Here is a 25,120-nt window from a genome sequence, read left to right on the forward strand (position 1 = left end):
AATTATGACACAGGACTTTGGAGACACACAGTACCTTCTCGCCCTTGGATGGGCAGCCCAGGAGGAAGGTTCAGGCAGAGCACACAGCTGAGAACACTAAACCTCCCAGGATCCACCTGACTCACATGGTGCCCCACACAGATTCTCGGGCTCCTTGAAGCCCACAGTGAAATCCAGGAGTTGCTAAGTTACCCTTCCCTTGGCCGTGTGTCACTGTAGCTGACTGAAGGCAGAGGAAATGCAGAGAACCTGGTTGAGGCTGCACAGCCAGGAGCAGAATCCATGGCCTCACCCTGGCTGGTCCCAGCTGGGAACCACAGCCCTGCTGCTGGGCACAGAGGGCACAGCTCACACCCTTGACCCTGACCCTGGCCTTGCGCATGCTCCAGGACTGCAGTCTGTGCTGACAGCCTGGGCGTCCTGCATTTAGCAGCTCTGAGGTGTGATGGAAATGCTTCTGTTTGCTCCAGGCAAGACAAGGTTCACTTCCTGACTCTCCCTCAGAATTCCTCTCTCCGTGGGTCAGTGAGGGGCTTTTCCTCTCTCCAAGAAGGTCTCTGATTCTCTGACACCAACTGGCAGTCCTGCCCTGAATCCTGACAGGGACACCTGCAGTTAGTGTCCGACCCACAGATTCCAGGCCCATCCCTGACACTGCCCTCACCTCCCAAACCAGCTGCCCTCAACTCCCACCTTGGTTGCCTGCTCTTCTGACTGCAGTGGCTATAATGTTGAGGTTTTCCAGGTTGGATCATGTGCTGTAAAAAGTCCCACAGCCTGGAAGGTTTTGTACATCCCATTACAGTCTACACCAAGGTCACAGAGGGGCAGCCAGATGAGTACAAGTTATATGAGGATCCTGGAGTCAGGGCCTCTGTGTTCCCGGGGAGTTGGGCTGCAGCCCCTCTCAGCAGCTGACTGCATGGCCAGTCCAGGGACTCTTCCCGACCCTTCCTTGGAGGTGTCCATGGAGCTTTCCTTACAGAGTCTTTCTTGTCAAAGTTTATGTTCGTCTGTTTCAGAGATGGAGACTGACAGACCCATGAGAGGCTCCCCTCCACTGGCTCACTTCCCAGGAACAAGTGAGGGCAGTTTTATCTCTCACATGTACCTTTAGGATGGCCTCATTCACTGAAAACTAAGAATAATAGGGGAAATCTGAAAGAATTTACAACACTGAATAAACAAGAGAATAAGCATTTAGGACAAGACATAAAGGGGTACAGACATCAACAGGGAAGGGTTTTTATTTTGGGGCACTAGACAAATTCAGGCAATCCCAGCTCTGATTCCCTCAGGCTTTTGGCTGCAGCAGATCAGACAGGAGCCCAGAATCCTTCCTGGGGGGATCTGATAGGAGACGCTCCTGCTCCCTCAGAAACTGGGGAACATGAACTTCACATCTCTGAGAGGCAGACACATGAGAACATGTGCTTCAGCCCCTGTGTGAACCAGGTCTTCCCATTCACAACAGCTATAACAAGTGAAATGCCTTGGGGTGAGTTTAGCCAAGGATGTGAAAGATCTCGACAGTGAAAGTCACACAACTCCAATGAAAGAACATGAGACACAAACAATGGGGAAAATCTTCCAAGATTCTGAATGAGAAGAATTAATATGATCCAAATGTCCATGGTGCCCCAAGCAATTTACAGATTCAATGTGATCCCAATAAAAATACTAAGGTCATTGTTCACAGAGAAACAAGAACAAACCAAATACCAGATTAGCAGGAGGAGAAAGATCAGAATAAATGAAAGTGAAATGAAGGGAAATGTGAAAGTAAACAAAAATATAGATTGTTTTTTACAAAAATAGACAAATATTTAACCAGACAGGCCAAAAAAAGCTTTGAAAAAAAAACTCAGATAAGTAAGATAAGTAGAATCAGAAATTAAAATGGAGACATTACTGGTCCAGCACATTGGCTCAACTGGCTGATCCTCCACCCCCAAGCACCTCATCCCACATGGACACTGGTTCATGCTCCTGCTACTCCACCTCCCCCTCAGTCCCTGCTTGTGCCTGGGAGAGCAGACAGGAACAGCCCAAAAGCCTGCAAACCTGCACCTGAGTGGGAGACTAGGAGGAAGCTCTTGGTTCCTGGCTCCACATCAGCTCAGCTATGGCCAGTACACCATTTGGTGAGGGAAGATACAGATCTCTTTTTTTCTTGTACAATCTGGCTTTCCAATAAGAATTTTCAAAGCCTTAAAAAATAAAAGGCGGACCTAGCACAGTAGTCTGGTAGCTAAGGTCCTCACCTTGCAAACACCAGGATCCCAGATGGGTGCCAGTTCTAATCCCAGGCGGCCCTGATTCCCATCCAGCTCCCTGTGTGTGACCTGGGAAAGCAGTAGAGAATGGCCCAAAGCCTTGGGACCCTATACCCACATGGAGACACAGAAGAAGCTCCTGGCTCCTGGCTTCAGATTGGCTCAGATCTGGAGTTGCTTCCACTTGGGGAGTGAACCAGCTGATAGAAGATCTTTCTTTGTGTCTCTCTGTCTGTCTGTAAATCTCACTTTACAATAAAAATCAATAGATCTTAAAACAAAAAGGGAAATGGTTCCTGGCTCCACATCAGCTGCTATGTCGTGGCTGCACATCACATTACTGCTATTCTAGCAAAACACAGATTCATAAGAAACTGCTGTGAGGGCCCCCAACTTGGGCACCGATTCAAATCCTAAAATTTAACAAATCCACTTCAATCAAGCTCCCTGCTGATGGCCTGGGGAAGCACCAGAAGATGGCTCAAGTACTTGTGTCATTCACTAAGGACATATCTTAGGCTCCTGGCTTAGCCTGGCCCAGCTCTGGCTGTTGCAGCCATTTATGAAGTGAAACAGTAGATGGAAGATCTTTGTGTCCTGCTCTCTCTGTAACTCTGCGTTTCTGAAATGAAGCAAGCAAGGAAAGAAGGAAGGAAGAAAGGAGAAAAGGAAGGAAGAGAGACAAAGAAAAAGACATTACCATGAAAAGAAATATATACTAACAAATTCTATGTGTTAATCAAAAATAAAATGAGGGACAACTATTGGGCACCAACAGGTACATCAGCACTGTTAAAGCTGCATCCCACATTGCAGTGCTCAGCATCCAGTCCAGTGTCCTGCTAACACACACCCTGGAGCAGCACATGGTCCTTTTCACACTGGGCCACCCACAAGGGAGACCAAGATGGAGGGTTGGACTCAGAATTCAGAGAGGTCCAGCGCTGGCTACTGCATGTGGGGAGTGAACCAGCAGATAGAGGATCTCCCTCCATTTGCCTATCTCTGTCTGTCTTTTTTCCCTCCCTCTCTCTCTTTCTCTCTCTCTCTAAATTCCCATGGTAGAAGATTAATTCATTTAGGATAAAAATAAAACCTTAAAATGGAACAACTATTAACCAAGGGGGGAAAATTCTCAGAATCAAATTTCTTTGATTTTTTAATCCATAAAACTGCACAACGGAGACATACTTAATTGAAAAAATTAGTTTCTACATATGCTAAGAGAGCATGAGTGTTATTTTCTGACCCACCTATCAACCCCAGCCCCATGCCCCCAGCTTTCAGGCAGCCACAGGGCCAGTAGCTAACATTCCAGACACCACTTCCTGATGCCAGAGGAGGTCAATGGAATTTGCTCCCCTGGAATTGTGGCTGAGCTCACACATGAGCGCCATGGTAAGATCCACTCAGCAGCTGCTCTTTGCTTCACTACCTTCATTCTTGGTCAGGGCTGCACTCATCTCCATGACAATGCTGGTCACAGCATCTAAACACCTGCACTCCTCACAGATGGCTGGGACAAAGGACAACAGATGGGCAAGCAGCAGACAGACTGCCCAGGCTGGGAAGGAGTGAACAGAGGGATAAGGCTTGGAGAGCTCCCACCTTCACTGAGGAACCTAGGAGCCCACAGGCTCCCCAGGGACAAATGATCACTCCAAACCTGGGGACCTGGGGCTGCAACCACTGGCTGAGCTTGAGGCTCTGTCTGTTACAAGAAACTGATCCAGTGCCAAGTCAGCATAAAGAGCACACATCTGGGGATGAAGGAAAGAGAAAGGTTTTCAGACATCATCACAACTCTTCAAAAATGAGGACATAGCAGGATGTGGGGCACAGCTAAGGCTGATCTGAAAGCAGCAAAGGTTGTGTAAGAGATGGGAACCTGTCCCAAGAGAAGGCATTTGGTGCAGCTGGTTAAGCTCCTGCGTTGAAGCCAACATCCCATAGCAGAGAGCTGGTTCACATTCTGGCTGCTCTGCTTTTGATCCAGCTCCTTGCTGCAGTGCCTGGGAAAGCAGCAGAAGACAGCCCAAGTGCTTGGGCACCTGACAGCTAAGTGGGAGACCTGGTTGGAGTTCTGAGTTCCTGGATTCAGTTATTCAGTTTGGACCAGCCCCAGCTTTTATATCCATTTGGGGACTGAACAGTGGATGGAAGAACATTCTCTCTCTCTCTCTCTCTTTCTCTCACACACACACATCTACCCCTGTCTCTATCTGACTTTCCTTGTCTCTGTCACTCTTCTCTCAAATAACTTACAATGAGAAGCAGAACTGTAGCAGAATCACATGCATCTTTCTTTTCCCTTCCTCCCATGGTGACACCCGAGCCTGTGACTAACCAGAGTGTCTGCTCACACAGATCACCCACACTCACTGGCAGTTCAGACAGCCTGGAAGAGTGCCTGAGTTTGTACAGTCCACACCTACACAGTCAACATGCCCAAAGCGGGGAATCCTGACCCAGAAGGTGAAGGTGCAGGTGACTAAGGTCAGCACAGCATGGGCTGCAGGCTGAGTGGGCTTCCTGCTGATGACAGACACCGGGAGCTGTTAACACAATGCAGCACACACTGGCTGAGACAGACATTTAGGGGCTCTCAGAAAGACACTGAGTGTGAGACAGGGAGCCAAGGCTAAGGTCAGCTCAGGTGTTGGGAGTGTTGGCCACTGGGCAGGCAGAAACTGAGAAGACACAAAGGGTACTGCTCGCCTTGAGAAGCTCCATTTATTTATTTATTTATTTATTTATTTATTTATTTATTTTGCTTGAATGTTAGAGAGGGAAGAGGCAGTTAGAGATCTCACACCTATTGGCTCACTCCCCAGCTGGTTAAAAAGCCAGAGCCAGGCCAGGCTACAGCAGGATCTACCAACTTCTTGCAATCTTCTTAATGGCTGCCGGGTCAGGCCAGCTTCTGCTGCTCTTCCAGGCACAAGGGCAGGAAGCTCACTGAGATGTGGAGCACACAGGACTCTGTTCAATGGCCACATGGGACACTGGCATTGCTGGCAGCACTTTCCATGTTACACCACAATGCCAGCCTCTCATAAGAAAGCTTCAAAAATAATTAACTATTTCAACTATCAGTACTTGTAAGTTTGAATCAAATAAAGGAAAACCTCCAAGCATGCTAAGGTTTATGGCTGAAGACAAATGAGCACTAAGATGATAGTTGAGGGTCAATCAAACTCAGGGTCTCAAAGCATCCAACATGCCTGCAGCAATGTGAGAGAGACAGCAGCGCTGAGCAAAAACATAACAGCATGTACCAGCAGGTGCACCTTGCATGGTGCCTGAATGAACTCTCTCCCCCACCTCCTTCCTGGACCCCAGGACCCCAGACAGACCTCCAAGTGTCCCTTGTACTCTCCTGGTCACAGGCAGAACTTGGTTCACTCCTGCTGCAGACAGAGCTCCCAGCCCAGCTCAGGCTGCATCACAGGGAACCCTGGAGCTCTCTGCCACTGCTGCCTGGCCTGGGCTGGACCTGTCCCAAGGAGCAGCCAGGACCAGGAGGCGGCAAGGACAGAGACCCCTCCCAGCCACACAGAATGCACCAGGGGAGGCAGCTGCTGGGCTGCTCCCTGTGTCCACCATATTCATTCCTCACTCACTCAGTCCTGCCTCCCCACCAGCGCCCTGCCCAGGAGCACTGACCCTGCTCTTCAGCACCAGGATCCCAGGCCCCTGACACCGCAGCTCACCCCAGTTCTGTACCCCACAGGGCCCCTCTCAGGACAGGCATCCCTGCCATGCCAGCCTGAAACACACCCAGAAGATTCTGCAGCAGGACCAGCCCCTCCTGCTCTGCTGGACACGGTGGTCCCTGTCCCTGCACAGACTCCCTCCCCTTGTCACCAAGGTAATAGAGCCCTGCCTCCGCTCCATCCTCACCCCTGCTCCCCCAGACTCAACAGTGAGATGCCTGCCAACATGTACATTTCCCCTGCATACACTCAGCTACACACACATCACAGATAACCCACATGGCATTCCTGCACTCACTCACAAATGTCAATTCTTTAATCTGTACTGATACATGGAGAAATGTAATTTATTCCATTTTGTTGTTTTAATTTCTTTATTTTGGCTTTATAAGTGACATCTACATTGCAAAAAGAATCTCAATTCACTGCATCACAAGGCTGGTACATGTTATTTTTTTAAAGATTTTTGTATAAACATTTATTTTATATGTAAAGGAAAATTTGCTACCAGACAAGGACACATGGAGGGATTCTCCCACTCACTGGTTCACTCACCAAGCAGCCACAATGACCAGTATTGAGCATAGCTGAAGCCAGGAGCCTGAAATTCTTCAGGGTCTCCAATGTGGGTGCAGGGCACAAGGACGTGGGCCATCCTCTGCTGCTTCCCCAGACCATGACAAGGAACCGGATTGGAAATGGTGTAGCAGCAGGAATAAAAATCAGTGTCAATATGGAGTCCTGGGATTGCAGTCAACAGCTTTACCCAAAGTAACACAATGACTTCACCATTGCTTTCCAATTATGAGATAAGGAAATAGAAGTGTTCAGGATGTTGTTAGTGAGACTTCAGCATGGGGGAACTCACTCAGATCCCTCTCTGCAGATGGTAGGGCTGCCTCAGTGGAACCAGGGGGCTCAGGAATAAACAGCATAGCCTGCCGGCTTGGATTTCTCTTGGCATGGTCCGATGGCGCCACCTGCTGGTCATCTGGGACAGACACGCTCACAAGTACCTGGGGAAAGAACCAATGTTCCAAGGGGCTTCTTATCCCCTCAGGACCTCTCACTCTTCTCAAAACTCAGATCCAGCCCTTGTGGGGAGCATGCTGATGCACCATGAGCACTCCTATCACCCCCTTTCTCAGCCATGGCTCCTCCACCACACCTCAATCCACATGAAACCCTGCCATTTTGTCACAGAGCAAGGGAGCAGAGGGCCTCAGGGTGGAGGACCAGTTCCAAGAGCAACCCTCACATGACCACAGGGCTCAACCCTGTCCTCTAGGCTCACACAGAGTCGAAATTACTCCTTCTTCTGGGACCCCACTTGCCTTGCATGAGCCATGCCTCTCTTGCTGCCTCACCCCACACTGCACTCAGCCTCCTCTCCCTCCCAAGCCCTGAGCCAGCCCCTCCTACCTGCACAGCACACCAGGAGGCCAGAGGCACAGATGGCCAGAGCAGCAACCCTGGACAGCCAGAGCTGGCCCTACCCAAGGAGCTTGTGGGCCCTTGCCCTGCCCAGGTCCCAGACCGCAAGGTGCCCTCCTGTGCTTCAGCTGCTCCCACAGGCACTCATGGACCTGGGACTCTGCAGCCTCCCTGCCCCATCCTAGCACAAACACAGCCAGGCCACAGCCCTCAGTGCATCCTCTTCCAAGTGGCAACTCAGGGTTCTGAGACCCTGGCCCAAACCGTGCCTGCCTCTACCTGCCCTCCATGCCCTCAGCTGGTCTCTGCCATGGCCACCTTAATCAGAGGCACTTTCATGGACAGGGATCTGCATGTTGAGTTCATGATCCACTTTTTCTCCTCCAAGCCATGTTCCCTGAGAGGAGGACTTGTAAAGATTATCAGCACTAGAGCAGGAATCCTGAGCCATTCCCCACCCTGCACACACTGCCACCAAAGACTAGAAGGGACATGTCCTCCATGGGAGAGGCCATGGAGAGGACAGGAGCCACCTCGCACCTGCTTTTCCCTGCCCAGGTGTCATCTGGACAGGGTCTCCTGGCTGTGACACAGGGATCATGTCCTCCCATGGTGCCCAGGCCACATGGCTGCCTGACCATGAAGCTGGGTCACAGATGAGAGTGTAAGGGACAGACCAAGCTGCAGGAAATGTCCCACACAGAGCTCCAGCCCCATGGCCCTGACCTGCACCCAGGCTGTGCCCCAGGCTGGGTCTGCACTGGCACACACACCACAGGAACTCAGCATCCCTCTTCCTCAGGCAGCTTCATATGGAGGCCATCATAAGGATTGTCCCCGATGCCAGCCCTGACCACCTAGAGGCCAGGAACAAGTCAGCCAGGCCCAGGATGATGGGGAGGACAAACAGGTGGCCTAACAAATAGATGGAGGCAGGCATGGCCCACAAAGATGCTACTGTCACTCCTCTCCCTCAGCCTGACCCCCAGGGGCCCTGGCACCACCCTCACTTTGCCTGCACTGAGCCTGTGAGAAGAGACAGACTCCTGTTCCCTTAACAGAGACTCCAACTTCCATCCCCAGTCCCATGTGGGACCCTCCTCGCTGTGCAGGAGGGAGCACCAGGAGACCCACCTCCCAGACAGCCTTTCCACACTTCCTCAATGCCCAATCCCCACAGAGCTCCCCCTGGGCCTCTGGAGGTAACTTCCTGTGGCAGACAACCCAAGGGCGAATGACTCCACAGGAGCACCAACAGCAAGGGACCCAGAGAGCCAGGCACTCAGCCTGTGGGAAAACAAAGCCTCCCTGTGCACATGGGACCTGCCCACCCCATCCAGAGCTGCTTGGCGCATGGTGTGAGCACCTGCTGCCTGCCACGGCACCCCCGGAACAGCTGGAACTCTGCTTCCTGACAGGAGATCCCTGGTGGAAGCCCGCGCAGAGAAAGACCCCTTCCCATCAAGCAGGGCATCCTGGGGCAGCGGGCACAGGGCCAGAGGCCGGGGAAGCCAGGGCAGTGTTTATAGATAGCAATCACTGGCCCAGCACATCAGCTCAAGTTCTTAGATGGTGTTGTTGCCATGGCCAGGGCAGAGTTGAGTGGGACAAAAAACAGGTCCCCTGCGCTTTGGGGAGTTGGGATTGGGCTCCTTCCCCCGCCCCGAAGAATCAGGACTTTGGCCAAGTGCTGGCACAGGCTCACACCCCAGTGGTGACCTTGAGCAGCTGAGTCCCTGAACCAACACAATATCACAAGTAGCACTCATGACACTGGCACAGCCAAGGCTTCCAGACCCAGCAGGAGCATTTGCAGGGAGCCATGCTGGTATCTGATCACACTAGGAAGAGGATGTATCGACCAAGTAGAGCACAGAGCTAGCCATGTTCCTGGTCAGGAATGTCCTGCTCTGGACGCCATGTGAGTCCCAGGGCTATGGGGTCCGCATGGCCAGACCATGAGCCTAGGCTGCCCATGCCTCATATGTCCTCAACCTCGACTCTGGGGAATAGGAGAGGAGAAATCTTCAAAGACCCAGGCATTTCACAGCCCTGGGTCCCCGACTCCTTCCTTCTTGGCCACAGAGAAGCTTCACACACAGAGGACCTCCCTTTGCCCCCCAAGACTCCCATCCGCCACCACCAGCAACACCAGAGAATACGACTGTCACCTAAGGGTTGCTCAACTGCACGAGAAATCAGGGGAAGGGAAAATGCAGCCAGAACTCCAAGGAAGACAGAGGTGCCATGTTTGTTGGGCAAGCACAGGAAAGACTCCCAACAGGCCTTGGGTCTGCAGGTTGAGGAGAAGGACCAAGAGGAAGAGGCAGACACTCCCCTGGGTGCTGACTCTGTCAGTCACACACACACATCTGCACAGTCCTCAGGGTAGCAAGTGTCCCTAAGAAGAGAGGAAAACCTCCTGGTGTCCACACCCAACTTCACAAAGACCCACACATGCCCAAGCTGCCATTCCACAGCCAAGGACAGTGCCCAAGAACCTAAAATCCTTCCTGCCCTACCCTGGTCCATGGCCCACCCCAGGGGGGACAGGAAGCTGAGGCCTGTTGGGCTCTCCCAGAAGCAGGGACTAAGAGAGAAAACAGAAAGAACATGCATGGCCTCTGCACCCAGCACACAGGGCCTGAACTCCACAAGGCCACGCTGCCTGCTCTGAGGGTCACCTGACAGGTATACAGGTGCGGGAGGAAGCTTTCCTGGCACAGCTGAGCATCCAGGACTAGATCATCACTCACCCTCACCTCTCTGCAGGTACCTGGTTCTCGTCCCTACATCCCAGCAGGTTCTCTGACCAAGGTGCATTTACCCAGCACCCTCCACTGAGTGATGCAGCCTCTCTCCCCCTCCTGTCCTGAGGGATGAAGCATGTGGTCCCTCATGGTCTCTGTGGGAAAGCCACCTTGTGCTAGAGGGGCCACTGCACACGCTGCATGCTAGGTTTCACTTAAATTCCAACACCCTTCATTTGCGCTTTAGTTTGGCCAAGGAACAAGCCAGAACCATCGGGAAGCAATGTCAGTGTGCCCTCAATTTTTGCCTGTTCCCCATTGTGGCATAAATCCTCGAGGATTGTTACCCAATTATGTCTGGCAAATGGACGTGACACAAACCCCAGAGTTTGGGACACTCAAGTATGTGCATGTTACTGTCAACACTTGCTCTGGATTTGTTCTAGCTACTCCTCAGACAGGCAAACAAGTCAGGCATGCTCTAGCCCATGGCAATGCATGTTTTTCCATCGTGGGAATGCCCAAAGTTATTAAAACTGATAACAGCCCGTGCTATACCAGCAGTAAGTTTTCTGATTTTGCTGCCTCCCACCATATACAACTAATTACAGGTATCCCTTATAATCCTCAAGGAAAAGGTGTTGTGGAACGCACCCACTGCACTATTAAGGATTATCTTATTAAAACAAAATCGGGGAGTATAGCACTCCCTGAGATCATTTGAGCACTGTATTATTTATCTTAAAATTTCAAACATTGGATGCTGAAAAATGGTCAGCTGCAGATCGTCATTGGAATCTGTCTCAGGAGCAGAAGGGTTACATGATGTGGAAGGATCCCTTGACTGGTCAGTGGCAAGGTCCAGATCCCATCCTCATATGGGGGCGAGAATTGGCTTGTGTTTTTCCAGAAAATGAAAATGGCCCACGGTGGATTCATGAGAGGCTTGTCCGGCAAGCTCCTGCTGCTGATCTTGTGAAAGCTCGGGTACTGGCCATGGTGTTGGCATTTGAGTCGAAAGATTGACGGGACAAGCAAGTATATTAGGCCTTTGTTAAGCACCCCTCCTTTTTGTCCTCTTCCTAGGAGCACCAAGGTCCCAATATTTTCCTCCTTTTCTAAGTGGCAGCTTTGTGCGGAATGGGGATGCACTTGCATGACCCCACTTTTCCCTTATTCAGGAAGGCAATTATTCCTATGGAAATTATTAGTTCAATCACTCCTCTGGATTTGAGGACTCACTCGCTCACATGGGTGAGCCTTAGCTCCTTGAATTTTAAACCCATGTCTGCTTGTGTTAACCCACCCTGTTTTTCTCTCTTACATACAGAAAACATCTCTGAAGTGAATTGCTCTGAGGTCAGCTGCATCCTAACAGCATGTTGGAATGGCAATGGCGATATTACTGCTGTCATGCAGCTGCCTGGAATCCTGCCTGTGCCTGTCGGGACTGACGGAAAGGCCTCTGTTGGCCTGATAAGGTGTAAAAGAGACTTTGACATAACAATGACCATCATAGCCAGTATTGCTGTGGCCTCAGCAGCCACCGCCATAGCAGCAGCGACCCTAGGACATCCTAAAGCTACTGCTGAGACCATGAACAAGCATGCGGAACTGACTGCCTGAGCCATGGAACAACAGAACTCTATTGATGAACATGTGCAGGTGGGCATGCTTATGTTGTAAGAGCAGGTTGATTTGTTGACAGAGGAACAGCAGATGCTGTGGGATGTGGTCAGAACCTCTTGTTCCCCATCATACGTCTTTATGTTTGTAACACCTGTGTGAGTGCAAAATGTTTCCCAAGCCTGGGAACTGCTGTCTGCTCATTGCTACCAAGCTAAAGATACTCATTGCCATGAAACAGGGTTAGCAGCCTCCCCAAGTATGGTTTGTGCAGCTGCAGCAGGCAACGCATTGAATGGCAGCCAGTGACGGGTAAGATGGACTGGGCACTGACCAACCTAAGACAGGGGCTCTGTCATGCTACAGAGATTCCCGATGGGGGGTAAGGCTGATGACCTGAGAGTCCACAACCTAAGACATGTGCACTCAAGTCTGCTTTAAAACAAAAAGGGGGACCTGTTGTGGGCTTGAGAGTTGATTAGTGCTAGTTAAGCTGAGCAGGAACAGGAACTGGGCTTATGGCTAAAACACTTAGTCTAATTGGTCTCCTCTGTACCAAATTTCCTGGCTAAAAAAGGACTGGCAGGGGAAGAGTATACAAGGAGAGGTGAAGGAGCAATAGAGACTTTGGAGAGACTTCTACCATCATTAACATCCTGTTGGTGCTTCATCCCCAGACCTTCTCCCTGTCCAAGTTACTGGCTCTGCTGCTCGGAACAGACCTGCTCATTACTTTCCTTCATTACCTAATCCCCGTCAAGTACAAGTTCGAAGGACAGGCACATGCATTGTTTGCCAAGCACTCAGAATGGGGCCTGCACAAAAGAGACTCCCAAGAGTGTCTGATTTGTGAGTGAATTCCCACAGCAAACTGACAGCACACACAGGCTGTTGTTGACATTTAGGGAATTTTAGCCCATTACAAATATCAGTTGGTAACTTAACAATAGATTGAAGTTGTAAAAGTTCACTGATAAAAAAAAACAGCTCACACTCCTGGCCAAAGTGGTGTTCTTCCCTTGGACACAGCTCCCCACCCTGCCACTCTCTCTCTCCTTCAGCTGCTCTCCTCTCTGCTGCCCAGCACTGCAGGACAACTGCAGGGAAACAACAGATTCTCCTTCCTGCTGGACAGGGTGAGTCTGTCCTCTTTCCCTGACCTGTTCGTAGCATCTGCCTGGGCACATGTCTTCATCAATCCAAACAGCCTGTGTGGAACACCTAGAGATTTATCAAGCACAGAAGCTTCAGGCTGGGAGCCAACCCAGCCCCTCCCACCCCAGGGTGAGCAGCGAGGACTGCAGGAAGCAGCACCTGCCTCTGCTGCTCACTCCCAGCCACCACATCCGGGACCCAGCCCCAAACAGCGACCTCATGCAGGAGACTAACGCTGGCTGCTGCTTACTTGATTCTTTATTTGTTCCAAAGAAATCACATCCTTGTGAAATACATTTTATACAACGTCACATCCATAGCAGGGAAGGACACTGTCATTAGTAAACGATGTTGGGAGAACCAGAACCCAAAGGAGACACTGAGTGTGGAGCTGCACCCTCCCCTGAGCACCTCCATGTGAACTGAAGACATCAGTGACACATCTGCAGCTGGAACCTGGCAGAAGGATGTGGAGAGGGGCACATTCTGGCAGGGACTGGGGCACAGACTTCCAAACCCAGAGGCAATGGGGGAAATAGAGCTTAGGGGCTGCAGCCACATGAGCAGCTCCTGCAGCAGAGGAATCAAGGGACGGCCTCCAGAGAGCCAAGGGACAGCCTCCCCATGGGGAAAGTGTCTGCACATCCCACATCGGGCCAGAGGCTCATGGCCAAACATCCACAGGACTCAGCAACCAGAACTTCACTAATACAAGGACAAGGGGCTGGCTTGGATGTTCCTCAGAGTAGACACACGGATGGCCAAAAGATACACAAAAACTGCTCAGGGGTGGCACTGGGACACACTGTAATGTCCTGGGGGTGGCAGGTGATGACTCAAGCCTAGTGTCTATGTCTCCCACAGGAAGACCTGAATCAAGTTCATGGCTCCTGACTTTGGCCTAGCCCTGGTCCAGCTGCTGAAGGCATGAGGGGGAGTAACTAGAAAAAAGATGTCTCTCCTCTCTCCGTGTGTGTGCGTGTTGTGTACTATATATGTATGTATATGTATATTATATGTATCCCTGGTTTTCCTAATGAAATTTTAAGAAAAAATACTTGAAAGAAATGACACTGAGGGGACACCAGGACTCCAAGATGGCATCAGTCATGCCACTGAAGGAGAAGAAACTTATGGATGTCAAACTCACAGAGCTGCCGAGCTGGATACTGAGGCATCAGTGGAGCATTTCATAAAAGGCTATGACCAGTGTTATACCAAGTACATCAACGTAAAGAGGACAAACATCGCCAGCATGAACATGGTGCTGGCAGACTACGTGCTTTTCAGCCAGTGCCTTTCATACAAGGAACTCAAGCATGAATGGCAGCACAAGTACCACTGGAGAGGCCAATGTGGAGGGCACACCCTGTGTTCCTGACCCAGGCCTTCCAGGCCCACCAGCCCTCTGTGAGGAACTCCATCGTCACTGAATCCTTTCATGCTGTAACAGATCTAACACCCAATTAAAGATGATGGGAGAACAATCACGACATTGAGCTTGTTATAATCCCACTGCTGTGGCTCCACAGACCACCACTTTCAGAAACAAGGATGTCAGAACTAATTTGATACAGTTGATGTGGGGAAAGAAGCAACAGTTCCCCAGGTAAAAAATCAGACCTCAGAGATGTCCAATGACTGATCCAGATTCCACATTATAATATTTATTTCTAATATTCAAATGACAAAATAACCTACTAGTCTGAGGAAGGGGAGAATAGCAATAAGCTCTCGACACATGTAGCTTGATGGATGATTATCAAAAGATGAGAAAGGACCAGTGTTGTGCAGTGGGTAAAGCCTCTGCCTGTGATGCTGGCGTCTTATTCAGGTGCTACCTCGTGTCCCAGATCCTCTGCTTCTGATCAGCTCTATGCTAATGCTCCTGGGATGGGTGGGAGATGACCCAGGTGCTTGGGCTGCTGCACCCATATGGGAGATCCGGAGGAAGTTCCTGGCCCCTGGCACCTGCCTCCTGCCATCACACCCACCCTGTTCCTGCCATGCAGCTATTTGGGAAGTGAGCAAAAGATGAAACAATGTGTCTCTCTGCCCTTCCTCTCCTCTTCTCTCTCTCTGTCTCTCTCTCTTTCGCTCTCTCTCTCTCTCTCTCTCTCTCTAACTCTGTCTTTCAAATAAACAAGTCTTAGTTAAAACGAATAATATATTGTGCAGCATAATGAATAGAGCTGAAAGACATTTATGCTAAATGAAGTCAGACATAGAGACAGATGTCTCCTGCTCTACCTTTTATGTGGACGCCAAACAAGCAAACAGGAGCTAGCACTGCGGGGCAGCAGGCAGAGCTCCCAGAACTCATCTCATATGGGCATCACTTCGAGTCCCGGCTGCTCCATATCTCATCCAGCTTCCTGCTGTGTCACGGAAAGTAATGGAAGATGCCCAAGGGCTTGGATCCCTGTCACCCACGGGGGAGAGCTGGATGAAGGCTCAGGCTCCTGACTCTGGCCTGGTCAGTGTCAGCCTGTGCAGCTCTCACTCTCCCTGTGTAACGCTGCCTTTCCAATACAGAAATAAATCTTCAAAACATAAAAGAGAAGATAATGTACTGAAAAGGACATGGAAATCATAATTGACCATATGGATCAGTACACACTGCACACATGCAATAAAATGCCACAGTGTCCAGAAACACATACAGTAATCATGCGTGTGTACATCAGGGTACTAAGCATGTAAGGTCCCAATTCTGAGTGTGAGGCTCTTCTAGCATGGATTCTGATTCAGGACGTTTCTCTCTCTTGCTCTCTCTCTCTCTGTCTCTCTCTCACACACACACACACACACACACTCTTGCACCAACTCTATAAAACCATCTGCCTTGGCACACACAGTCCTGAAGAAAAGACCCGAGGCCTCTTCCACCCACCAGACTCCAGAGGACGCCACAGGGGAGCCCTGCCTGCCCAGCCCAGCCTCAGATGGGGCAGCCCTGGCTCTCAGCTCCACTGGAACAGTCTGAACAGAAGCCTCAGTCAAACTCCCTGCTTCCTGATCTCAGAGACCAGGAGCCAGGCAGGCAGGTAGCAGAAGTTTGATCCGCTCCCTTTGGGATATCTCTACCCCACCTCAGAGCCCCATTTGCCTCCTGGCTGCTCCACTTAGGACCCAGCTTCCTGCTGGTGCCTCCTGGGAAGAGGCAGAGGAAGGCTTGGAGACCGGGACCCCTGCACCCACCAGGGAGGCCTGGGCCGGGTCCTGGGCACCTGACTCCTGCCTGGCCCAGCTCCAGCTGCTGTGGCATCTGGGAGAGGAATAACAGAAGTTGTATCAAGTACATGAAAATAAACACATGAACAGTTCTACATAAAATAGTGGAAGAAAATAAACATTTGTTTCTTTCTTGCTTCCAGGTACTAAATTATGGAAAATTTGTTATGTGCCGTAACGACTGAAACAGCTTCCAAAGAGCATGAATTATTGCAGTTTAGTGACTCTAATAGAAATAAACATGATCAACATGTCCGTTGGCTTCAAGATACAAGAATGGCCATGCTTCATCAGGATGCATTTCATCACTGTTCTACACTTGACTTTAGCCAAAGGGCAAAAAAGCAGTCATTACTATTCAAAAGACTCTATCTGACCTTCCATTTTCAACCTGAATTCATTTGAATGTCCAAGGAAGGGAAAGCCAGGCAGCCTGATCCTATAGTGGCCTGGGCAGTTGCACACAGCCCAGTATTCAATCAACTGCTGATGTAGATGCCACTGGGAAGGGATTTTAAAAATGAAATGAAGGTCTCCATCAGCTGGCCCTGAGACAGGGGTTACTCTGGGTTGGTCTGTCCCTTCTGGGGAGCCTTTCAAAGGACTGCGTTCTCCCTGTGTGCAGATACACATGGCTGTCACTCTCTCTCAGTAACAGCCATTCTGACAGGGCCAGGGGACATCTCCTTTGGTTTGCATTCCCCTGACAGCTGATCCTGTTAAGCATTTTCCATGTAGGGGTCGTTTCTAGTTCTTTCAAGAACTGCCTATTAGGTCTTTTGCCAATATCTTACCTTGATTGGCTGGTATGGTTTTGTTTGATCGGATTGGGCTTAGTCTGGTTTTTAACAAATGCAAGCAAGATATGAAGAAAGGGGAAATCGTATACAATGCTGTTGGGATCATAAATTAGGACAACCATGATGGAAAACAGTTTGGGGATTTTTCAAAATCTTTTAACAGCAGTTTCCACATGAACCAGCAATCGTACTCCTGGGCACACAACAAAAGACATGACTGATTGTGTCACAATGGAAAGCTCCACAGCGTACAGCAGCACTGCTCACAATGGTCAAGATGTGAAATCAACTAAGATATCCATCGTCAGATGAAAGGATGGAGAAAATACAGTATGCACCACAATGGAATACTGTTCACCTATACAAAGAGTGATGCCTTGGTCAGGGAGCAGTGGCCTAGTGGATAAGTCTTCACCTTGAACACACCAGGATGCCATATGTGTGCCGGTTCTATCCCAGCAGCCCAGCTTTCCATCCAACTCCCTGCTTATGGCCTGCGAAACCAGTCTAGGATGACCCAAAGCTTTGAATTCTTTTTTTTTTTTCTTTTAAGGATTTATTTATTTTGGGGCCCGGCGGCGTGGCCTAGCAGCTAAAATCCTCACCTTGAATGTGCCAGGATCCCATATGGGCACCAGTTCTAATCCTCAACTCCACTTCCCATCCAGCTCCCTGCTTGTGGCCAGGAAAAGCAGTCGAGGACAGCCCAAAGCCTTGGGACCCTGCACCCGCATGGGAGACCTGGAATGAAATTCCTGGTTCCCGGATTCAGATTGGCGCATCACCAGACTGAAGATCTTCCTCTCTGTCTCTCCTCCTCTCTGTGTATTTAACTTTGTAATAAAAATAAGTAAATCTTTTTTGGGGGCGGGGAGATCCCAGCGTGTTCAAGGTGAGGACTTTAGCAACTACACCACATTGCCGGCCCAAAATCTTTGAATTCTGCACTCCTGTGGGAGACCTGAAAGAAGTTCCTGACTCCTGGCTTCAGAATGGTGCAGCTCTGCTGTTGTGGTCACTTAGGAAGTGAATCATCAGACAGAAACTCTTCCTCTCTGTCTCTATGCCGCTCTGTATGTCTGACTTTGTAATAAAAAAATAAATAAATAAATCTTTTTTAAAAAAAGGAGTGATAGTTGATGTCCTTTCATTTGTATCAACATGGCTGGAACTGAAGGACATCATGCTGAGTAAAATGAGCCACAAAATGAGACAAATACCGCATGTTCACCTTCATGTGGGAGCTGGAAATTTAAAAATAAACCTTGAATCTGTACACAGGAGTAGGGGAGTTAGAGGAATTGTGACCAAGTTAAAGAGAGGGACTCAGCTTGGGAGGGGTTCAGTGTAACACATGCCCCTCTCTCCGGCAAGCCCCTGACTCTGGAGGACCCTGGGGCAGAGAAGGTGGCACCCTGGGGCTGGGAGAAGCTTCCCCCTGCACCCTGACAGCTGACCCACAAACAGGACTCCAGGCCTCCACCTGCACGGAGCTGGACTCTGCCCCCAAGCTCCAAGGAGGCTTGTGGAGGACTCCAACACCAAGACACCAACTCAGCTCTGTGAGAGCCTGCCCAGAGAGCACGGCCACACCAGGCCTGGAGTCTGACATGAAATGAACAAGGAAGGAGTGTGGTTCTGAGCGACCAGGTGTGGTACCTGTGATGCAGGAATGGAAAGGGAGCAATACTCATGCTCCAGTGTGCACCTGACACCCCAGGAAGTGTCATCCTTGCTGGAGGGATTCGTGAACTCTCGTGAACACTCCTCCCATGAGACAAAACCTTCTCCAATGTTTGCTGCACTATTTATTTTATGATTGTCACATTATACAATTATATTACAATATAATCTTGTTCAGGTCTTTGAATTAATTGAGTACCTACGTCAGCAAAGATGACTCTGTGTGCTGGAGTTGCAGTTTTGACCAACAGCCTAAGTCTCTACATTCTAGAGGTTTCCCTAAAGTGAGATGCAGCCAGCAGAGTGGGTCATGGAAAGGTGCATTTTTTGCTTTTTGTTTATTTACATGAAAGGCAGTGTCAGGGAAGGCACTGTGGCGCTGGGCAGGGTAAGCTGCCACCTGCAACCCAAGCACCCCAGATGAGAGCACCTGTGTGACTCCTGACTGCCCTGCTCGCTGCTCGCCCACCTGGAAAGCAGGGGAACATGGACCTGGTGCTTGGGTCCCTGCATCCACATGGAAGCCTAGTTGTAGCTGTACACTCCTGGCTCCAACCCAGGACGACATAGTGGCCCTTTGGAGAGTGAACCAGTGAGTGAGAAATCCCTTGGGGATTTTCTGCTGCCTTCCCAGGTACATCAACAAGAAGGTGGATGCAAGTAGAACAGCCTGGACTCCAAGAAGCCCAGGACGTGTGATGTTAACCTTGCAAGTGGCACTTATCTCACTGCACCACAGCAAATGCTGCTGCCGCTGAGCTGTTTTCATGAAGCAATGATCCCCCTGACTCACATCAGCAAGGCAGCTGAGCACAGCGGGAATAGTTTCCCTGCATGGCAGGAGAGGGGCCCTGCTAGTGCCCTAGTTCAGGACTGAGAAGGAGACCACAGGGAAAAGGGAAAATGACAGGGGGAGGGCTGAGAGGAGGTGACGACAGGGGCAGAGGTCAGGACTCTAAAGCAGCAGGTGCCCAGGGTTCCATGTGCTTTGCCCTGGATAGTATCAGAAATGTCCACAGCTTAACTGAGATTCCTGCATTCAACATTTAATCCATCATGCGGGGCTGCCTGAAATTTAATGTATTTCTGATGTGAATCAAGTTGAAAATAAAACATGCACAACTTAGGCATAAATAATCATAAAAATAGGCAAATAAAAATGGGCACGTCCTGATCAGGTCTCTCAGGATCCCTCAAGCGGCCCCGGGCCTATCCTCAGGAGGGGACATCACACAGGCCTGGGTCAGGGCACAGGGTCAGGGCACAGTCCCTGCTACCCGCCTGGCCCTCAGGGTCTCAGTCCCGGGGCGGGTCTGGGCCAGGGAAGCAAGTGCAGGGGAGTCCTCACTTCCTCCAGGGTCACTTCCCCTCTCACAGCCTGAGTGAGCTGCTTCTGCCCGGATACAAGTGACGTGGGCACACTTCGCTCCCATTGGGCAAGCGCTTCCAGCGGAACCAGACAGCGCCGCCCAACTCGGATCTGATCTCCTCAGCCGTCCAGGATGGAGTCCATGGCGTCCCGTACCCTCCTCCTGCTGCTCGCGGGGGCCCTGGCCCTGACCAAGACCCGGGCGGGTGAGTTCGGGTCGGGAGGGAGACGGGCTCTGCGGGGCAGGAGCGAGGGGAGCGCGGAGGGGACACGGAACCCCGGGGAGCCGCCTCAGTGCCGCCCTCAGCTCAGACGTCCCCACTTCAGTCCATCCCGCCCTCCCCTCACCCAGACCTTTCGCCTGATCAGGACTTGCCCATGCTTCCTATTCTGTCCCATGAACCCTCGGACCCTTCCTACACGGCCGCCCCAGCGAACTTTAACACCACCACCTCTTAATCCGGGCGGGATCGGCCCTGGTCTCAGCCCCTCTCTCCCCCAGGCTCCCACTCACTGATGTATTTCATCACCGCCGTGTCCCTGCCCGAACTCGGGGAGCCCCGCTTCATCGCCGTGGGCTACGTGGACGACACGCAGTTCGTGCGCTTCGACAGCGACGCCAAGAACCCGAGGATGGAGCAGCGGGCGCCGTGGATGCAGCAGGTGGGGCAGGAGTACTGGAAGGACCACGAACAGCTTGCTAAGAAGCACACAAAGGATTTACGCGGCTACCTGAGCGACCTGCGCAGCTACTACAACCAGAGCGAGGAAGGTGAGTGACCCGACCCTCCCCACGTGCGCCCAGGGCGCTCCGGGTCCCCGGGGCCGAGGTCCCCCCACCCCGAGACTGTGCGCCCCGCGGAGACCCTCGGCGGGAGGAGCCCGCGGGATGCACCCGGGTTTCATTTTGGGTTTCAGTGAAAATCCTTGCGGTTTGGTTTTGGCGGGGGGCGCAGCTGCGTGGCCAGGGCTGACCGCGGGCGGGGACAGACCCTCACACGCTCCAGCATCTCTACGGCTGCGAGGTCGGGGAAGATGGGCGCTTCCTCCACGGGTACTCAAGGTTCGCATACGATGGCAAGCAACACATCTTCCTGAATGAGGACCTGCGCACCTGGATTGTTGCTGACAAGCAAGCTCAGATCACCAAGCGCAAGTGGAAGAATGCAGGTGTGGCTGAGCAGCACAGAGCCTACTTAAAGTGGCAATGTGTGAAGTGGCTGAGAAGATTCCTGGAGTTGGAGGAGAGACTAAACCGCACAGGTGCACAAGGCTGGTAGGGGCTGCCCTCACCCACCTCCCCTTGGGCTGGGGTTGGGTCTGTGCAGGAGGGGAGGAAAGTAGGATCCAGACCTATGTCCATCTCTCCTCATGACCACAGTGGGGATGTCCTCTTGGGTTTTGGGTCCAGAGACAGAGACCCACCCTTCCCGCAATGTACAAGAGGGACCTGGATTGAGCAGGCATAGACGATTCTGAAACGAATCCTCTTGGTGCCCTGGAGTCCCACTGGATCCTGTGAGCTGTGACCCCTCCCAGGCCTACCTCAGCCTCAGGCCAATGCACTGGGAAGATTCACGCCAGGGTTCTCAGTCTCTCAGCCTCCACTCAGGACAACACCAAATCCCTTTCACCCAATAAGAGACCCGGGTCCTCCCAGCCTGAACCATACCTGATTCTTTATCTACATCTTTGCAACAACAGATGATCCCATTGTCTTTATCCAGGCCAGGTCTGAGCTTGCACTGCTCCCCCACCCCTGTCCTCCTGTCCACTCTCAGGATGGTCACTGAGTGCAGCTTTGGTGTCACATGAAGAACATGAAAGGCCTGAATTGTCCAAATCTCCCCTCAGACCCACCCACAGCACATGTGACTCACCACCCAGTCTCTGACCAGAAGGCCACCCTGAGGTGCTGGGCCCTGGGCTTCTACCCCAAGGACATCACACTCACCTGGCAGCGGGATGGGGAGGACCTGACCCAGGACATGAAGCTGGTGGAGACCAGGCCTGCAGGGGATGGAACCTTCCAGAAGTGGGCAGCTGTGCTGGTGCCTTCTGGAGAGGAGCAGAGATACACATGCCACGTATACCATGAGGGGCTGCCTGAGCCCCTCACCCTGAGATGGGGTAAGGAGGGCAGAAACTGGCAGAGCCTTCAGCAAGGGCGGAGCTGAGACCTGGTGTCAAAGCCCCTTATTGTCCCTTCCCCTCTCAGAGCCTCCTCGGTTCACCGTATCTGTGTGGGGAGTCATCGCTGGCCTGGTCCTCCTGGCAGCTGTGCTCATTGGAGCTGTGGTCACTGCTGTGATGATAAAGAGGAAGTGCTCAGGTAGGGCAGGGTGAGGGCTGGGTCTGAGTCTCCTGTCCCCCAGGGAGAAGGTCCCCCTACCCCGTTCCTGGGAAGCAACATGCACACACACCTGCATCCCCAGCTGGGCCCCAAGTGCTCACACTGGTTCTGGTGTGAACAGCGAGTGAAGGTGCACCATGAACACTCCACAGGGATGACACTGCTCGCAGGGACCTGAGTTCCAACAGCTGCAGGTCAGAAGGAGGTCCCAGCTGAGGACACACCTCCAGGAAAGGTGCCTCCTGACCCTTTCCTGGGTCTGTATCCACAGTTCTGGAATCTTCTCTGAGATGACCCAGTCCCCTCGACTTCCTCTAGGCAGGTCCTCAGCCCCTGCCTTCTCCCTGCCTCTCACTACTTGTTTTCTCTCACAGGTGGGAAAGCAGGGAGCTACACTAGGACTATAGGTAAGCACTGGAGTGTGTTTGGCGGTGTGGGGGAGTCCCCAAGACCCCTGCCATAGTCAGATGTCCATGGAGAAGCTGCCCTGTCCACCCAGTAGCTCCTCCCGCAGCCACACCTCCAGGGTTCTAACCAAGTCCTGATTGGTTCTCCCAGGTGGGGACAGTGTCCATGGCTCTGACAGCTCAATCATAGCTTCAATGGTGAGACCTGGAGGTCCTGGAACAGGGAGGGGTGGTGGGTCTGAGGGGAAACAAAGGAGCTGAGGGATTCCTTGCATTTGCGCATTTTTGTGTGTGTTTGGCTATTGCTGTCCCCATGTGCAGTACCTTAATTGGTCACCTTGTTTCTGTAGTGTGAGACAATTGCCTTATTTGGGACAGAGGGATAGAATCTTGCTCAAGTCTTCATCCTGTGTCTTCACAAAGCCCCACCCTCCCTTCCTGCACAGGCATCTGAGTGTGTTCCTGTGAGCACAGCGTGATGTTGGGACCTGGCCTTCCTACCCAACCTGGGCACCTCTATCTGTCTCAGGGCAGGTGGACCTGCTGCAACTTCATCCTTCCTGTGCAAACCTAAACAACATAACATTTTTTCCAATTCCAATTAGGATGTTTTGGTGGAAAATTTTAAAGAAAATTTCAAAAATTGGACAGAAAAAATAAACAGAAACACCAAGAACCTTCCTGAAAACATGTGTTTGTTTTATTGTGTCGGCTGCAGGTGGGACAGGAGAGGCTGGGAGATTCTTGGTGAGGACAAGCTTGTGTCCAGGGATTGTCAGTCATCAGGCTTTGTTGTCAGTGCTGACCCAGCTCAGCTGCCCCAGTGTCCTGGTTTCTCTGGCAGGACATTCCCACCAACATCTGCCATCACAGGACTCAGCTAGGCTTGCCTTGTCTCACAGACCTGAAATCAGTGGAGGCTGGACGAGGTAGTGACAGTCAAAGCTCACACTTGGGTGTTGGCAACGCCTGCGTCACCACGTACAGAGACAGACAAGACAGACAACACACTGAGGCTCATTCTTGTGAAGTGAAGCCCTTTATTCAAAGTCGAACTGCTCTTATATAGTCTACTTGGCCCCTCCCAGGATTTTCCCAATGCTTAAACAACTAAGCTCCCCGGAGGATGTGCAAAAAGAGGAAGCAGGAAGGAGGGAAATTGCAGTCAAACCCCAGGCTAAATGTATCAGGCCATGATTGCCCTTCCTGTTACACCTTTGAGAAACAAGCTGTGCTGTGGAGTTAACCCTTGGGAGACCCGGCCATGCACTTGGGTTCAGCCATGGGCTCCCATCTTCCTGTGTTCATTCTGTTCCTTAGTGTTGTTGGCCTATTGTACCTGCTCTTCCTGTGTGTGAGCTCTGGTAGGTTTCACTTCTGTGTGTGCAGGAGGCAGTGTGGGAGGGAGGGCAGAAGACACTTGTGAGGAACTACAGGCTGTGTGGACACCAGAGGGAGAGGACGCCGCTCTGTAGTGCCCACAGTTGTCTTCTGTCTCAGGCTCCACTAATGAATCCATGGGGGTTGGAAAGGGCAGGTACAACATGCACATCACTCAGCTCACATTTCTGTTGGCCAGACCCAGTGCTGGGCAAGGTTGTTCAGAGTTAGTGAGAGTGTTGGGGCAGCTGGCTTTTTCACCATTATGGTCAGTGTGCACTGCCCTAAGGGGGTGACCCTGAGGAAGGTTGGAAGGATACAATGAGTCACCAGCCAAGGTTTCTGGGCAGGTGCTGTGCAGGCAGTTGATGGCCAGTGCAATTGTCCTAGACAAGAGCAAGTCTGCACTCAGGGCAGGGAGCTGTCAGGAAGGCTGGATCAGGCACCACCATCCAGCAGGACACATGCTCACTGGAAGGCCCAGCTCTGGCTCTGAGTGAGGTGGGAGCCACAATACAGCTACAAGCAGAGGAAGGACGTGTGCACCTTCTCCTGTCCAGGGACCATCCTGGCTGCTGTGTGAGAATTGGGCTGATAGACTGCAAGGCTAGAGACAAAATTCTAGGGAGCTTCTTCAGTGTCCAGGCAGGGATACCAGTCACTGTAGTGTGTGTGGGCAGAGTGGAGAGATGATGTTCTGGATCCTTCTGCAGCTGGATGCACAGCTCTTCCTGTGGACTGCATCCATGTAATGAGAAGGAGGGGGTGAGGAGGACACCCAGGGCCTCAGGCCATGCCAGTGGGGGGATGGCATCACCATATGAGGACAACCTGGGAGGTCGGATCCCAGGATGGGCCACCCAGGCATTCAGTATAGGAGTGGTGGCAGCTGAGACATCATTGAGAAGTGACATTCTGGGGCTGATGGTTACCATGA

General features: G+C 51.5%; 1 protein-coding gene and 1 pseudogene across 1 annotated transcript; both read left to right on the forward strand.

Annotated features, from left to right (window-relative positions):
* The first annotated feature begins 13,998 nt into the window (after nt 1–13,998).
* Nucleotides 13,999–14,479, forward strand: LOC121161172 (annotated as a pseudogene).
* A 5,660-nt stretch (nt 14,480–20,139) lies between these two features.
* LOC121161174 (patr class I histocompatibility antigen, A-2 alpha chain-like) lies at nt 20,140–23,491 on the forward strand. Its single transcript, XM_040987470.1, has 8 exons — nt 20,140–20,249; nt 20,546–20,815; nt 21,034–21,306; nt 21,898–22,173; nt 22,262–22,375; nt 22,771–22,803; nt 22,955–23,001; nt 23,250–23,491. The coding sequence occupies exons 1-8, from the start codon at nt 20,177–20,179 to the stop codon at nt 23,280–23,282; spliced, it is 1,119 nt and encodes a 372-aa protein (XP_040843404.1). The 5' UTR covers nt 20,140–20,176; the 3' UTR covers nt 23,283–23,491.
* Nucleotides 23,492–25,120: the final 1,629 nt, after the last annotated feature.

Source organism: Ochotona curzoniae, unplaced genomic scaffold, assembly GCF_017591425.1.
Source record: "Ochotona curzoniae isolate NIBS_2020 unplaced genomic scaffold, NIBS_Ocur_1.0 contig_4669, whole genome shotgun sequence".
Classification (NCBI taxonomy): domain Eukaryota; kingdom Metazoa; phylum Chordata; class Mammalia; order Lagomorpha; family Ochotonidae; genus Ochotona; species Ochotona curzoniae.